The 15,478-nt window shown below is 41.0% G+C and overlaps 1 protein-coding gene across 2 annotated transcripts in view; it reads right to left on the bottom strand.

Annotated features, from left to right (window-relative positions):
- UBE2F (ubiquitin conjugating enzyme E2 F (putative)) overlaps positions 1 to 15,478 on the bottom strand; it is an 80,339-nt gene that overhangs the window by 56,507 nt on the left and 8,354 nt on the right. For both annotated transcript variants that reach the window (XM_062578368.1, XM_062578369.1), the window contains exons 3-5: positions 12,498 to 12,527; positions 9,428 to 9,493; positions 763 to 830 (exon numbers count right to left, since the gene is read on the bottom strand). In XM_062578368.1, the coding sequence (XP_062434352.1) occupies positions 763 to 830; positions 9,428 to 9,493; positions 12,498 to 12,527 (164 nt within the window). The remainder of the gene's footprint in view (positions 1 to 762; positions 831 to 9,427; positions 9,494 to 12,497; positions 12,528 to 15,478) is intronic.

Below are 15,478 nucleotides of genomic sequence, written 5' to 3'. Positions count from 1 at the left end.
TTTTTCCCTCCCTTTTCTTTATTCTTCTTCTTCCCTGAAGGAATACTATCCTGGAGGCAAAGAAAGCTAACCAAACACTAGACTGCAAGAGTGCAACCAGCAGATCAAGGCAACAGGTAACTTCCCCTCCCTGGGACTTCTGAGACTACATTTGCAATACTGTGTCCCATTTTGGGCTCTCCAGTACAAGACGTATTGACAAACTGAAGCAAGCCCAGCACAGAGTCACTGAGATGGTTAAGAGTCTGGCAGAGGATGAAGGACCTGGGTTTGTTCAGCCTGCAGAAGAGAAGGCCAATGGTGGGAACCTTTTGCTATTTATCACTACCTGATGGGAAGCTAGAGAGAAGATGAAGACAGATTCTTTTCAGAAGTGCACAGCACTAAGACAAGAGGCAACCGACAAGCTGCAACAAGGGGAAGTCTGACTAGATAAGGAGGAAAAAAAAAAGTAGACACTGAGGGTAACAAAACATTGGAACAGAGGCCCACAGAGTGGAATCACCGTCCTCGGGAGATTTTTCGAATGCTGACTGGACAAGGTCCAAGTAATCTCATCCAACTTTAATACTCTTGCAGCACTGAGCAGGGGACAAGATGACCTCCAGAAGTCCCTTGCAACCAGGATTTTTCTATGACCCTAGGAAGTTTTAGCAACAGACAGAAGATCCTCCCAGTCTCAGTGCCAAGCTCCCTTTGAAGTTCTATTACACGTAAAGGAAATACAAAGCGACAGCCATTAAACTAATGACAAATACTCACCACCATATTGTAGGCATCAGGAACTTCAATTTCAAACTGAAACTTTCCACCTTGGTAATAGCCCTCATCTAGTAAAACAAACAAACAAGAACCACAATATAGATAGTTAAAAAGGAGAAAAAAATAGATGCCATGTAATACAAAATACCTGTCATGAAGTAGTATTCAGTGGTAACCCATGCAGTTTTAATCTTTGTAATCTACTTATACCATAATAGTCTAATGTCATCTAGTAAAATTAGACTTGAAAGCATATTCGTCATCCTATTTTTTGTGACTACCTCTTTAAGATTCTATGCCCAAATGTTCTTGTTTTCAGATGTTCTTTTATAATACCTTCTTCAACCAGATGAAAGCCAGTCTCTTCCCATTATTAATATCCCTTCCTAAAGGCCAACTCTGAAATCATTTGCCAACAATAGCTATAGCAAGCAGTATGACATCTTCTGAGTCATGCCTGGAATACAATTCCAGCTAGTAAAATAAAGATGTCTTCCTTTGCTCTCTCTGAAGCATCTCTTAGGATAAATGAGAGTGAAATGAGAGTGAAAAAGGAGCTCATCCACTGAAAACAAGAGAAAGCTGGTTTCGTCTTGGTTACACAGACCACTATTGCAATGGAGAGATCAGTTAGTCAAACAATTAGCACTGTATTGAGTTTCATAGAAAGCACGTATGAAAAATTCAATTCAAAATATGCTGCTTTTCACCTTATTCTCCCAAAGGTTAGCTTTATCTATTACTGTAAGTGCCAAAGGTTATTCTTACATTCACATTTCCTCTTAAAAAAAAAAAAAGTCATCCCATTCCAATTACCAGACTTCCTATGGGCTCTAATTAGGGAGGAAGCAAGAGGAAAAAGCTAGATAGGTATCTCCATTTCTAGAGGAAACTAAACTCCTGAGCCAAGCTCACAGGTAGCACAGTGAGGGTCAAACTGTTGCCAGATAAAGAACTACAGGAGGAGGGTGCCCTGCAGCTCCAAGGTACCCCTGAAAAGGGAACTGTAGCCATCCAGGCAACACACACCAGTCACTCCACACCCAGCCAGATCAAGCAATAAGTGACAGACGAAATCGGGCACAGATAAAGAGAAAGCAATACATAGGAGGAAAGAGGTAGAAACAGCATTTCACAGATGAAACTGTAGTGCTAAGCCAACCATTGGCATGTAGAATCTAGGTATGAGGTGACATGACAGATTATTTCATGGAGACCTCAGCCCTGCAGCAGCCCACACAGTCATGTGTTGGGATTCACTTGACACGTGGCCTTCCGCTTACTTCACTGTTCTGCCCCTGCTGACTCTAGAGCACAATCTTTAAACGGCATGTTGCACTTCGGCTCCCTTCACCTCACACTGTTTATTACTTCTGGAAAAAGCACTGAGAAAGTAACAACAACAGTCAAAGTTACAGAGCAGTTGTTGTTTAAAAAAAAGGTTTTCGTAACCAGTAAGAACAAGGACTCGGAAAGAAGAGAACTGGGTGCGTCTCAATGAGAAGCAGCACAGACAGTAACAGGGATGGGTTGTTCCGTCTCTTCCAACACAAGAGCTTCAGGACAAATACAAGGCAGTTCTTCATTCATGAAAACAGCAGTAGAATTGCTGTCAGCTGGGAGAGCTCATGGGAGAAAGTCTGGTTTGCCTTGCTCTTATAGTGCCTTGTACATTCCCCTAAGCCTCCTCCCAGGCTAGGGTGCACTCTCGTCCCCCTCATCCTTGAAAGATTTATAGCAGAGATTTGGTTAAGTCACAGGAGTCAGCAGTCCCAGAGAGACCCAGGTGAAACCACCTTCCAGACTTCAGTACCATGCGAAACCAAGTCAGATGAACCTTAGATTGAATCCCTGCATTCATATGAACAACCTTCTGCCACGGAACCGATGTATGACACGCGATACCACACCACCAACATACTCTACTTGCTAATGCATGTTAAATCTTGTTCAGCCACATCTTCCCCAGACTTGTGCTGCATTCACATCATGAATAATATGAACATTGGTGTGCAACAGCATGCTTCACAGCATACTACAAAAAAAAAAAAAAGAGCAAGTTTGCTCATCTGAGTGGCAATTGTCCTGGACAATACATCAGTTAGGGAAACCTGCCTGCCTTGCTGTCAACTTCAGATTCATTACTGAATTATTCAAACCACCAGATTCTAAAATACGAAGCCTGAAAATACCTAGCTGTATTTAACCTGAGACTGAAATAGTCAGCCTGCAGCTTTTGAGACGTCTGTGCTTGGAAGCAAAGACGCTCGCAAGTGATCTGAAATGGGTCTGTCTTGCAAGGCACCTATCATGCCTTTTTCATCAAGAAAGGGATGCAGATAGATACCCAGGCCACACTGAAGGGTTACGGACTCCTAAGGAATGCCCATGTCCACATTACTTCAAGTACTCTAGCTCCCTGGATCATACACTGTCAGCTATGGTGAAGACTTAAGGGTCAGGAAGGCTTGTCACCTTACACGACAGTCTTTTTAACACTATTTTTTAAACTATCATCACAAAAAAGGTTCTGTAAAGCAACCCGCAGCTTAGAAAAACCTTAATAGCAAATCATGTTAGAGTTTTTTTTCTTTTAATAATCTAGCTTGTTTTAACACGCACACAGAGGAACCTCTAGCCCCTGATATACTTCATCAAAACCTGCTTCCAGAATAGCATCGTCTCCTGCACCAGCCCCCTTCTTAGTCCCTGTCTGAATCTAACATGACCTATTTTCTCCCACCAGCCAATACACCATATTCACCTGCCCAGTTTTCATTCCACCCTACAATCTCATCACAAACCTGTAGCTGATCCACAGCTCAACTGTGATAATCAAAGACTGCAGCCAACACATACTCCCCTACTCTTTGCAACCTCTCACCAGCTGACCAGCTCAGTAGGAGAGGGAATCACTCTGCTAAATAACACAAGTCATCAGACATGGGAGGAAGCGAGTCAGTCATGGCTGGTGCTGCCAAGATCAGACTCAAATGCACATTAAGCCCAGTGTGCCACAGGAGACATCAGGAAATACGGCATAGTTTGGTTTCTTCCAGGAGCCTCTGTGTGAACCACTGACAGAATCAGTGCATGCATATCAGCACTAATTTTTGGCTCCAGTAACAGTATAGACAAAATATGACAACAAAACATGGATGGTTTTTTCCATCCCACACAGTAACATTTACAGCTACAATGAAGTACCAATTTCTAGAAGCTCACCCACCCAAATCTTACATCCTACATACACATGCATGAAACTGCAAGCCTTAGCCATTGCAAATCTCGCTGTAATAATCTGCCCAGCACACACTATTCAAATATATTCTCCATCTCCATTCCAATGCAATTTTGGAGTATATCTCATTGATTAAACAGTTTTGTCAGACAGACTACATTTTACCAGCAAGGAAACACATCTGCAATTTCACAGAGAAGAATAAAAGACAAGTCAAAGCATTTACATTTGTCTTTTTCCCCAGAGGAACTGAGATACAAATCAGTAAAGTAATTCTTCAGTAAAGACTCAGATGTATAAAGGTGATTTACACTAATACCCTTTTGATGAAACTGCTCCCTGTCAAGCCTGCGTAATGCACAACAAAGCATGTCAGTAATGGTTTCAGGAAAGAATGATTACAAAAACGCTCTAATATTTCACCTGGGAGCTCAAACAGCCAAATCACCGCCAAATTACCCTGTGGGTCCGAGCGAATCATTTCAGCAGGCACCAGACAACAGGTGAGGAGCACCATGAGGGACATCAGCGGTTCTTACACTACAAGTCACATATCTCAAGCCTTCTCCTCGCTGCCCCACAAGCGCTTATCAAGCTATCACTTCCCAGTGTAATCACACAAAACTCCCACCCATATCCGCATGGGGAGAAGACGGCTGTCTGTATCGCGGGGTGAAGGAGAAACAGTAATCCTGTTACGCTTGCCCAGTAAGCTAGCAATGGAAAGCCATTTTCACTGGCTTAGTCGCAACAGTCCTTTGATGTTGTGGACTTGGAGCAAAGCGCACAGCAGCCCTTCATATCCTGCTACAGTTCTCCCAGCCGACGTGAAACAGATGCTTAATGATGTATACATTTACACGTGCCTTGTGTCAAAGAAAATCCCTGTTTAAATGAATCGTAATTGTAATACAATTGTCCCAAAGAAATTCCTCTTCGGTCAGCAAAAGCATACCTTAGGTGCCCAGGCATTTTATAACCGCATGCATTGTTTTATTTTTAATCTTTTTATTCATTTTATTATGTTCTATGTAAGGCTGAAAAATCACCGGGAGTCTAAAGGCACTATCCAACCAGCAGGTATCTCTCATGCACTACACAATTCCCTCTCACCTCAAAGAGGGATCAATACTCATCACTGTCTTGCATTACAATTTCTAACTCCTCATTTTATGTTTCTGGTTTACCTTGGCATAAGTCAATGCTAACAAAAAGAAAAAAAAAGGCATCAATACCCTACTTTTTCTGCTACAGAAAAAGTTAGGACACATTTACCAAACAGAAAAGCAAAGCAGAGTAAAGTAGAACAAAGCATCCCTTCCTCCTCCTTTTTAAAATTCTCCCTCTATGTTTGTAAACCTTTTCTCTAAAGCAACAATACTCAAATTTGTCTTGAAAATACATACCCCTGGAAAGCCCCTGTATCATGCAATGCATTAACAAGATTGTAAGCCTTCCTGATGAAGCAGTCTTACAGCACTGCAAATTAAGCAACTCTCTTTTCCCACATGGTTTTCTTTCCCTTTGTCCCACAACAAGGTGACTGGGACAGAGACCCTCTATTAGCTACTCACGTGAAAGCGATTGCCAGAGCTTCAGTTTTTGTCAAAGGTAATAGTGAGGAAAAGGTTGTAAATAAAGCGGTCAACTGAAATAGCTTCAGAGCATAACTTTTGAAGTCGGTCACTGGCAAGGGACTTGTGCAGAAAGGGAATAAGTGAGTGCCACTGCCCTAATTTTCCTACTACTAAATTTGTGCGATTAGGCTGTATTAACAGGGAAAGCATCCCTCCCTGCTTTGTCTCAAGTTTCACACATTAACAATATTAACAATTCGGTATTTAACTGAGTTTGTGTTTGTAAGGTGTTTTGATGGTCAAGAGTGCTGTGAAACCACTAAGTTCTATTACTTCTGATTTATCTCTTTAAATGAAAATGTGCAGGATAATTAGGACAGGCCACAAAGGATGCGCTTTCGGTAGCAGCTCCTAGAATAAGCACCATTGAAATGCTCAGCCATGCTCACCGACATTTGTCATTTCATGGCATGCAAAACAGAAAAAAGCCTCTATTAACTCCCTGAAGAATGAGATGCAAAACTAATCACACAACCCCGGGACTACCCCAACTGCCTGAGAACTCTAGGAAAAAAAAAAAAAAAAAAAAAAATTAACTCTACACACGCCTTTAGTTTTCTTTATGTGCAAGCTACCTAAAATCACACATTTCTCCTACCACCAGCAATTCCTATGTTGCACTCAGCATCCAGTTTTGTACTCCAAATATCTATGTAGCAAGTAGACACTGCCTACATTCCAGGCATCTCATTTTTCTTAGTTTTGATCTAATATGCTACTGGTTACATAAGAGGCAAACTGGTGCCACAAGGACATTTTTACAGGACAGAACAATTGGTTTAGACTATAAAAGGAGGAAGAAGCTCCAGACAGCAGGGAAAGTCAGCAGCATCTGCCCCAGGAATACAGATTATACTGTCACAACAGTCAAACTGACTTATCCTGTTTTCTAGTGTGCTACTCTACATCCATTCCTTGTGCACTGCAAAGAAAGCTATCACAAAGGAATCCGAACTACACAGGGTAAAAGTTTAAATAATATTATGCAAAATCAGCAGTCACCCTTGTCAAGATTTGCTACAAGTTCATTTTTATTTGACACTCCCCATCCTCAGAAAAATCTTGAGATATTAAATACAGAAAGATTATGATGAGAAGCAGAGAACAAGGGAGCTGAAGCTTCACTCCACCCGCTCCTGGAAGTATTTCAGCTTGACATAAATGAGAAAGTGAACTTACCCATCAAAATTGTGAGAACCGAAAAAGAGAGCTGCTTTCTTTCATTGCCCTTTCAAGACCAGGCACATTCAACATGACTGCATAAAACAAAGTCCCCAAGAACAGACTGCCTATAAAATTAGGTACTGACACCAACCACAAGAGGTATTTCTTGTGTCAAAAAGCAGGTTCAGCTGGTACCTGCACAGCACCCCGACAGTCAGCTACTGTGAGAAACTATCCTGGTGTAACACTCCTCATAAATTGTATTTACAGAACGTAAGCTCTAGTGTTAACCAGAATATGAAACAATAAACAAGATGTTATATGAAGATAACACCACAATTATCACACCATCACCAGCTTTGCCACAGAAGGATGCAATCTCTGTGACTGCACATGACCAAACCCCGAACCCTAAGAAGTGGGCCTACAAAAAGCTCCTCGCTATGCAGACCACCAAACCTAGCCTATAGGTCCCAACAGTCAGGGCTACAAGAAGGTATTCGATACTCCCTGGCATCAGCAGCTGAGCTGGGCCCAACACTTGCTCTGCAATTGGAGAGCTGCAGAGCTATTTGGAAAGCACACTCTTAGGAGCCAGACGTATGAACTGAATTTCTAGAAGTAACTCAGCTACTCAACGGTAGAGACTATTCCACGCAGAAGGAAAAACTGCCTCTTCCTCCTAAAGGAGAAGATTCATGTAACTTTGTTTGGGCATTATAACAACAGTTGCCTCAAGCAATGATTTTTACCCATTTGAGCCAGAAAAATTCTGTGAACCACCTAGCTGTCTCTGTTATCCCAGAAAAAAAACTAAGATTTTAGTATACTCTAGAGCCAAACCTTTTCAATACTAAAACAACAAGAAAATCTTTGTAGCTTTTTGATTAATGTATTATATTCTGTCTTTAGAGAGCTGTGCTAAGCTGCAGCTGATCACAAGATTCTGTACCTGAATTATGCACAGCTGAAAATAGATGTTTACTTCGGTCAGACTGCAACTGCAGAGACTTCAGCTGTGCAGCTATATTTAGAGTAACAAAATGTTAATTAAGATCACCTCTTTCCCAAGATCACTTCAGCAATGAAGCCAGCACAAAAACCATGCACTGCAAGGCCTGTCTTCTGGCTACAACACCTTGCTGAGCAGCAGTTGAGACAAAAAAAAATGATTATATATTAAGACACCTTGAAATTAATATTGAAAAAAGAGCTATCACTGTTTCACATTCAAGACATTCTTGAATTGCATCAGGATGACCTTGTAAAGCAAACTCATTTCCAAACTAAAGTAGCATCCTATAAACCAAAGAGCAAATAATTGGTGCAGATGAACAGACTGGCACTCACCACATACATGGGACTCTATCTTCTACACAGAAGAAGGTGCTAGGAGTTCCATATTCACACTTTCACTTATTATTTTGATTATACTGAATAGAGCAGTCATACTCATTTTTCCATCACAGAAAAGTTACATGAACAGACATCTCAAAGACCACCCAAGATTTCTACTGCCAAGTGAGTGCTAGCTGATCTTGGTTAAGAAGTAACAACAGTGACATCTAGTGCCCGTTTGGTATCAAGATACTGGATTATCAGAAACATTCCTATATTCCTACACTTGCAGGATGCAAGTGTAAGCCATTATTTCTACAGGTAACACACTGCGTCTCACTTCTGCTGTCAATAAACATCTACAGAAAATGCAGACCTAGAGAAGTCACCTGGCAGGGAAATACTGATCCCAGCACTGGCTAACACCTCACCTGAACATTTTACAGTGTACTGCATGGGTAAATGCTCATTTAAATAGCTGCACAAAGCCTCAAAGGTAAGACACAGCAATAATAGGATGTGCATCTGAAGCAGTTAATCTTCCACACAACTTCATCCACAAAACACAACCGTCCACTCTAAAATGGATGGTCTTAACTATATGAACAACAAGCTCCGTAATTTCAGATAGCTATTAAGAAACTCACCTGGAAATAATGAATTCTGAAAAATTATTATTGAATCTTCATTTCTGTTCAACAGCATGCCAGCAGGAGCTCCACAGTATACTTAAGTGGTATTAGTAGTAAGAGGCCTAATTTCCATGTATATCAATATCCAAGGACTAAGAACCTCTCACATGTTAACCATCTTCAGACATGCACATATTTGAAGTTTTATAGTAATATCTGTCACCTTGCTTTTCAACTCTATAGAATCAACCAATTGGTGAGAAAGAATAAATCTGCAACATAACAGGGCTGTAATACAGTAACTTCACTAGACATTGTCCAAGATTCTTCTCAGCAAATAAAACCACAAGGTTCAACATTGGCTGAGAGAAAAAAAAATGGTTTTCAAATGAAGTGAGCAAACAAGACCTGAACACTTCCTAGATCTGTTTAATTTTAACCACTGCTTTCAGTAGAACTTGATTCTCAAAATCAAGTCCATTTTTCCGCTGCTGCTACAGTCATTGCAGTACAGAGGGTTTTTTTGTTTTTTTGTTTGTTTGTTTGTTTTTTGACTGTTTTCTGGAAAGTTTATTGGATTTGAGTAAAGTCTTGGACTTACGTTTCCTAAACACAAATACTCAGAGACAAAAACAGTATGTTTAGAAAGTTACCTGGGATTACAGTTAGCTGGAAGTAATGAAGCTTGTTTGGGTCAGGAAAATTCACTTTACATGTACCTGCAAAGAAAATAAGTCTGCATCAAACACTGCATTTCAGTTAGGAAACTAAATATATCATCCTTATACAAACCAAGCTTAACCAATTAATTCTCACATTCCAGTCAATTGACTTCCTATACTTCCTGAGGTGCCTCTTTCCTACACAGTTACAGGTCAGAGCTCTTTATGCCAAGTCACCAGGAGTAATGGCACTTCACTCCTTGAGATGTGAGAACAAATAAGTGTTTCCTTTCAGCATAGGATGCTGTCTCAAAGATCTTAAAATGCCAAAGGAATTGGTCTTCTGCAGAGGTATCACCTACACACTAAGATAAGAGCACGCAGAACCAGCATGGTCTCCTTAGAAGTTCTTCTATGGTAACATGCATATTTGATAACATATTGCAGCTTTTGAGGAGTCATGCCTCCAACCTGTGCTAATAAAGAACTACCTACACCTGTAACAGGTAACAAGATACAAGTTTTATTGGAAACCTCATCCTAAAGCCAGTGAAGTCCCCATTCAGCTGTTACATTGAACAAGTTTCTTTATGAAACTAACTTACTGCCATAGCTGGCCTAACTCATTACATCCAAGAATGAGTTTCAAAATCACATTAGGCTATCAGATCCTTACACTGCACCTTCCAAAAATTCTTGAAAAACAGTAGTAACTTTTTTTTTTTTGACTTTTGTACTGGAATAAAAAGGAGAGGTCCATGTTTCACAGCTATATAGTTTTACTGGTTTTTTTGGAGCGAGTTTTGTTAAGTATATGTCCTATTAAAAAAAGGACTTGAGAAAGCTAGCATTCTGTCTTGGCATCCTGTACATTTTAATCCATCAGGCAGTGCTGCTCCTTTTCAAGGCATCACAATCAGCCAGGAATGACCTGAATCTGATGAACTGACAGCTTCAGAATCAGCTGTTGACAGTGCAATTTCAGAGCAATTGCAGCTACTACACTGTTTGCAAACTTGCATAACCATATGACTGGAAAGCAAACAGACACCGCAGGCATATACAACATTCCAGTTTGCCTGATGATAGGCATGCACAGCTACTAGACACTTTTACTCTACGCGATACTAAAGAGCTTCAGCTCTGGTATCTCCAAACACACTAGATACTTGCACTTTACTACAGGGCTTCCAATAGTTAACTATTTTCCTTTGGTATCTTCCAAATGCAAGACAGAAAACTACCAGGGTAAGCTTTATTCATGTATGTTTTATGTTCTCTGTAAGCAATTACACACTAAGACAGCGCAGCATCCTTAAAAACCACACACTCTTTCCATTCTCTCACTGCACAAACTTAAGGAGAATAATTAGAAAGAAGAACAAGTGTGAAGAGACATCAACCTCAGGCTGTCTGAGGGCTGTTATGAAACCAGTCAGTGGGTCCCATCCAGCAGAGACAACTTTACAACATAACAGCCCTTTGTTTGCAAGCAGCGACACAAACTCTTTCACACTGTAATAGCTATAAACCCTAGCGTTCGTTGCCCTATAGAAAAGTCTATGCAATAAAATTTAACAAAAGCTGAAATTACTCAGTGTGAGCTTTCTGTAGGATTGCCTTTAAGAAAGAGGGAAAATAAAGGAAGAGTTAAGTAATGCTTCTTCATCTTTTCCCTTTCTGAAGCTTCTGTTCAGTACTTTCTTTGCTCCTAATTCTTCCCATCAGGCCCTCTTACACTGAAAAGCTTTTTTTTTTTTTTTTTTTTGGGGGGGGGGGGGAGGGGAAGGAAGGGAGAGGAAGATCCAAGAGCTGATCCAGATTTAGAAGTGTTAACAAAGAGACCCAACTCAAAAGTCTGACCAGAAGAAAATATTATGCTTAAAGCCTCCCTCAGACAGGAAAGACTAGAAACATCTTGAGTTACCTGCCAGTGTAATTAGGGAGAATACTCATCATTTTCTTCTGAAGGATGAGCATACAGGCAAGACGGTGTGACTGCACAGCACAGCACGAGTCTGCACACACACTCTTAGATTGCTGCTCATGCCTCTTCCCCTGCATGGGAAGCACCTGAAGTAAGCATATGCACCACTGGAAGCTATGTAGAGCTTCTTTACAGCAAGCGATGAGCTGTAAAATTGCCTCTCAGCTTACTACACGATAACTTATTTTCCAAGTATGGATTGCAAAATTACACAGACACAAAATGATGCTGCCCTGGTCTACACTTGAAGGCAAAGTGTGCTCAGCAACAACTCAGCTTTACTGTCAACACCCTCTTAGCAAGAACTGCGAAGTCTTAGGAACTTCATTCCCTTTTATAAAAAGCTTTGTTTTGTTCCCCGTTACTGAACTAGTTTCTTTCTCAAGCTAAAGATCAAAAAATATTTATATAAAAATTTGATTTTTAACTATATATTCTCAGCTTCAGAAGCAATGAGTGATTTACCCTGTACTTTTTAAAACTTATTTTAAAGTCCACACTAGTAGTGCCTGCTTGTAGCAAAACATACACTGCAGATGAGATTCCAGCGCTGAAACCACATCCTGTTGCCTTTTTATTTTTTTAAAAGGAATACAGATTGTGGTTTTTAGTATTTTCTATGACTATTCTCACTATTAACCAACATATCAGATTACAGCTCACGTGTGAAATGAAAGACCACTAGGGTGTTTTAATACACTTCCTGAGAACTGGACCCCTGGACAAGCATGTCCTGTTTTGGAAACAAAGAGAGAATAGAGTAGAAACAGGACCGAGGTAGCACGTGCAGCCTTTAGTTCCCAGTAACTCTGGGGCATTTTAAGAGAAATAATCTCCCACATGCCACCAGCTATGTAATATAACCAAGTGATCAGTACTGCTTCCAAACAACACTAACAAGGGTTCCCCCTCTACATCCTGAAAAGGGGGCAACAAATAGGATCTGTTTAAGTCTTCACTGGGCTGGCAGTTTTATCCTGCCTTCCCTGAGAACATCATTAGCATTCATACTTCAGTCAAAATAAATTCAGCAGTTTTCTCCTTAAAATGCATGCCATTAAATACTATACTTACAAGGTAAATTAGCTTCAAGTTCTGCAACCTCTGTAGAGAGAAGAAAAAAATACTGTTATTTATGCAAGCATAAAGCCATTCCTGAAGTCCAAAACGGCAAATCTTCTAATTTACACTACTCTAAATCAAATTTTACTCTTAAAAATATAATTAACGAGCACAGAAGATTTACCTTGGCATTTCTCTTTATGTCACACGATTTTATACACAGTGATTCATTACTAACAATGCTCATCCGCCCTGCAGACAATGCAAACATCCTACTGTGATTAAAAGGCTCAGCTCCGCCAAGCCTAAAGCACCGGGGATTCTCATACCCAGATCCCTGGCACTTCAAAAGGTGACCTTATCCAAACCCCCACAGAGCTCATCTACATAAGGCACTTCTAATACCTAAGAGCAAAGCTCCATACTTAAGCAGACTGCACAGTGACAGAATGGTTTTAAACAAGGATTTCTAAAGCCTTTGGATGCTCCGTCCTCTCCCTGCATAATTTCTTCCTGTTACACACAACAGTGAAATGAACTGGCTGCACAGCTGCTGAGGAGGGTACAGGGACAGTAACTGAGCACAGACAGCAGCACCAGCCTGCAAAACACAAGAGCAGACAGCATCCGAAATCAGGGCGCTTAGGCAATGCTGAGAACATGCCCGGAGGTTCAGAGCCCGCACAAACATCACCACTATCCACCATCTAAATGCTCATACTTCTCCCCTGCCAGCTATAGCGGCTCCCCCAGTAGCACATAAAATGCACTCTGAAGACACATCCGAGCAAAAAATCCGAATTCATCTGATGGCAGTTAAGAGCCCCCCAATTCTCCAGAATTTTTCTTGTTTGCACACTCACCAGACTCAGCTGGTCTCTACAGTGCACATGGAACTTGTTTGACTCCCACTTGCCCCATGCGTGCCACAGCACTGGTATCCCCACATCTGCAGCCTACTGCACCAAGTAAAAGTGCACCAAGGATCCCAGCAAAACAGAAGCCTTGTGCTTTTCGCATCAGAAGTTCACAGTTGCACTCTTTAAAATTCCACGTGGCAGCATTTGAGTAACTACAGCTGATTTAACCAAAGAGTTAGCTCCAAAAGATACACACTGCACTGGGGACATACTTATACCTAAAATCTTCAGAGAGTAGTCTTCCCAACATACGAAAAAAAAAAAAGTAGTTTCAGCTATATACATGGATTTAATTTTTTACTTTCCTTTCAGGAGGTACGGAAAAAAAAAAAAAAAGGACAAGCTCACAATTTACAGTTTCCACAAAGTATCTATATGAAGAAAGCAGAAAGGAGGAACAGAGAATATATAGAGCAGCTCAAAGTATTTCTCCAACTACCAGTGCAGCAGGAACCAACTGCTGTGGATCAGTTATGCACACCCACCACCAGAATATCCCTCCATCCCTTTATCTCCAAATTCACCACCCTCAAATACCTGGAGGAACTGCCAACCCACACTGCATGGGTGTGAGTTTCGGACCAGGCCCTTATTTTAGGGGCTGCTGACTCCTTGTTTCCTTTGTTTGTGCATTGTTCAACTTCACAAACCCTGCCTGTTTTTTGCTAATTCTGAGAAAAGGGCAGGCAAGGGAAAGGGAGAATGCAAAGAACCGAATCTGTTCAAAGCCGCAGCAGTCAGCCCGCAACAGCTCTCCTGAGCTGTCGCCTCACCTTGGCCTCCTGCAGCAGTCAGCAGAAAGTTCACTGATCACCAGTTTCTTCGGAGTGAGGAAAAAAAAAAGTCATGTAAAACATTCAAACTTCATTGTTTCCTTTTGTCTTGGCACAGGAAGGAGCGAGTTTTCTTGTGAAAACACAAGAACGAAGATGCTCACGTGCACGAGTACAGGAGAGCAAGCTCTTTCTCTGAAAATGTGCAAATGAGAAGGCCACAATAACATATATGAAAACCTTGTGAACCAAGGCAAGTTTCTGCCAAAAACAAAGGCTTTTCCTAACTCTGCAACAAACCGCTGAATTTAAGAACACACACAACTCTATCCTTACCTGCATCGATAGCCTTAAACAACAGCAAGTCAGGAAACAGATGTTATCACCTGTTCCATGTTAATATTGGTGATTAAGTATAACTCACACATTTTATGGGGCCAAAGTCATAATGTTCATAAGTTTTTCAAATTCTGTCTCTTTGGTAATGTCAGTCTAGACATTGAAGTCATTTTTGTATTTTGCTGCTAAAAAGAGAATGTTTGGACCATACAATTCAAACTTCATTAAGATTCTGATGTTTTACCTTATATATATTGCCTACATAAAGCAATATCCTTATCAAAATATATTCTTCATAAGAGAATGGCTCTTGTACATTCTACCAACTTATTTGTATGACTTAACAGATTTGTAAATAAGCAAAATGTAGAAGCAACTATTATAGCTCAAACTTGCCGAATTTCAGAGGGCTCCACAAACCTCGCTAAGAAGCAAGTTTAATCCCACAAATGTATTGACCTCCTCTCCCAGCAAGTTAGTTACATATAGCGAAGCAGTGAATAAAACCCCAATTTAACCACTTTACACAACCAATATGTTATGGATAAGCAGTATCAGTGTTCTCTATTCGTAACAGCCACCTCATCAATCCTTACAATGCTAAGGTAAGACAGCTGGATAATCCAGGTCACAGGAAATACTGTGCAAAAACATTGCAGAACTTCCCCTAGAAATCACTCCTGTTCAATGCTGGCCTAGTAGAGTTGCAAAAATACTGTGGAGCAGAGGGCTTGCTGCCAAGGCAGAGCAAATGCCACAACACTGCAAGAGCCAGCACCCATGCTGATAAGCTGTCTCAAGCAGGTCCAAAAGGCCAGAGCGTAAGCGCAGACACGTGCCAGAGTTTCCGCAGGGGACAGACTCAGATACAGCCACTACAGATCCAAACTAGCTCCCAAACAGCTAGTTTGGTGCCCCTGAAAGCCTTGCTTAAGCTGGTGCAAAAGCAGACCCAAATGGC

Source organism: Rhea pennata, chromosome 6, assembly GCF_028389875.1.
Source record: "Rhea pennata isolate bPtePen1 chromosome 6, bPtePen1.pri, whole genome shotgun sequence".
Taxonomy (NCBI): Eukaryota; Metazoa; Chordata; class Aves; order Rheiformes; family Rheidae; genus Rhea; species Rhea pennata.
This window is presented reverse-complemented; position numbering and strand designations above follow the sequence as displayed.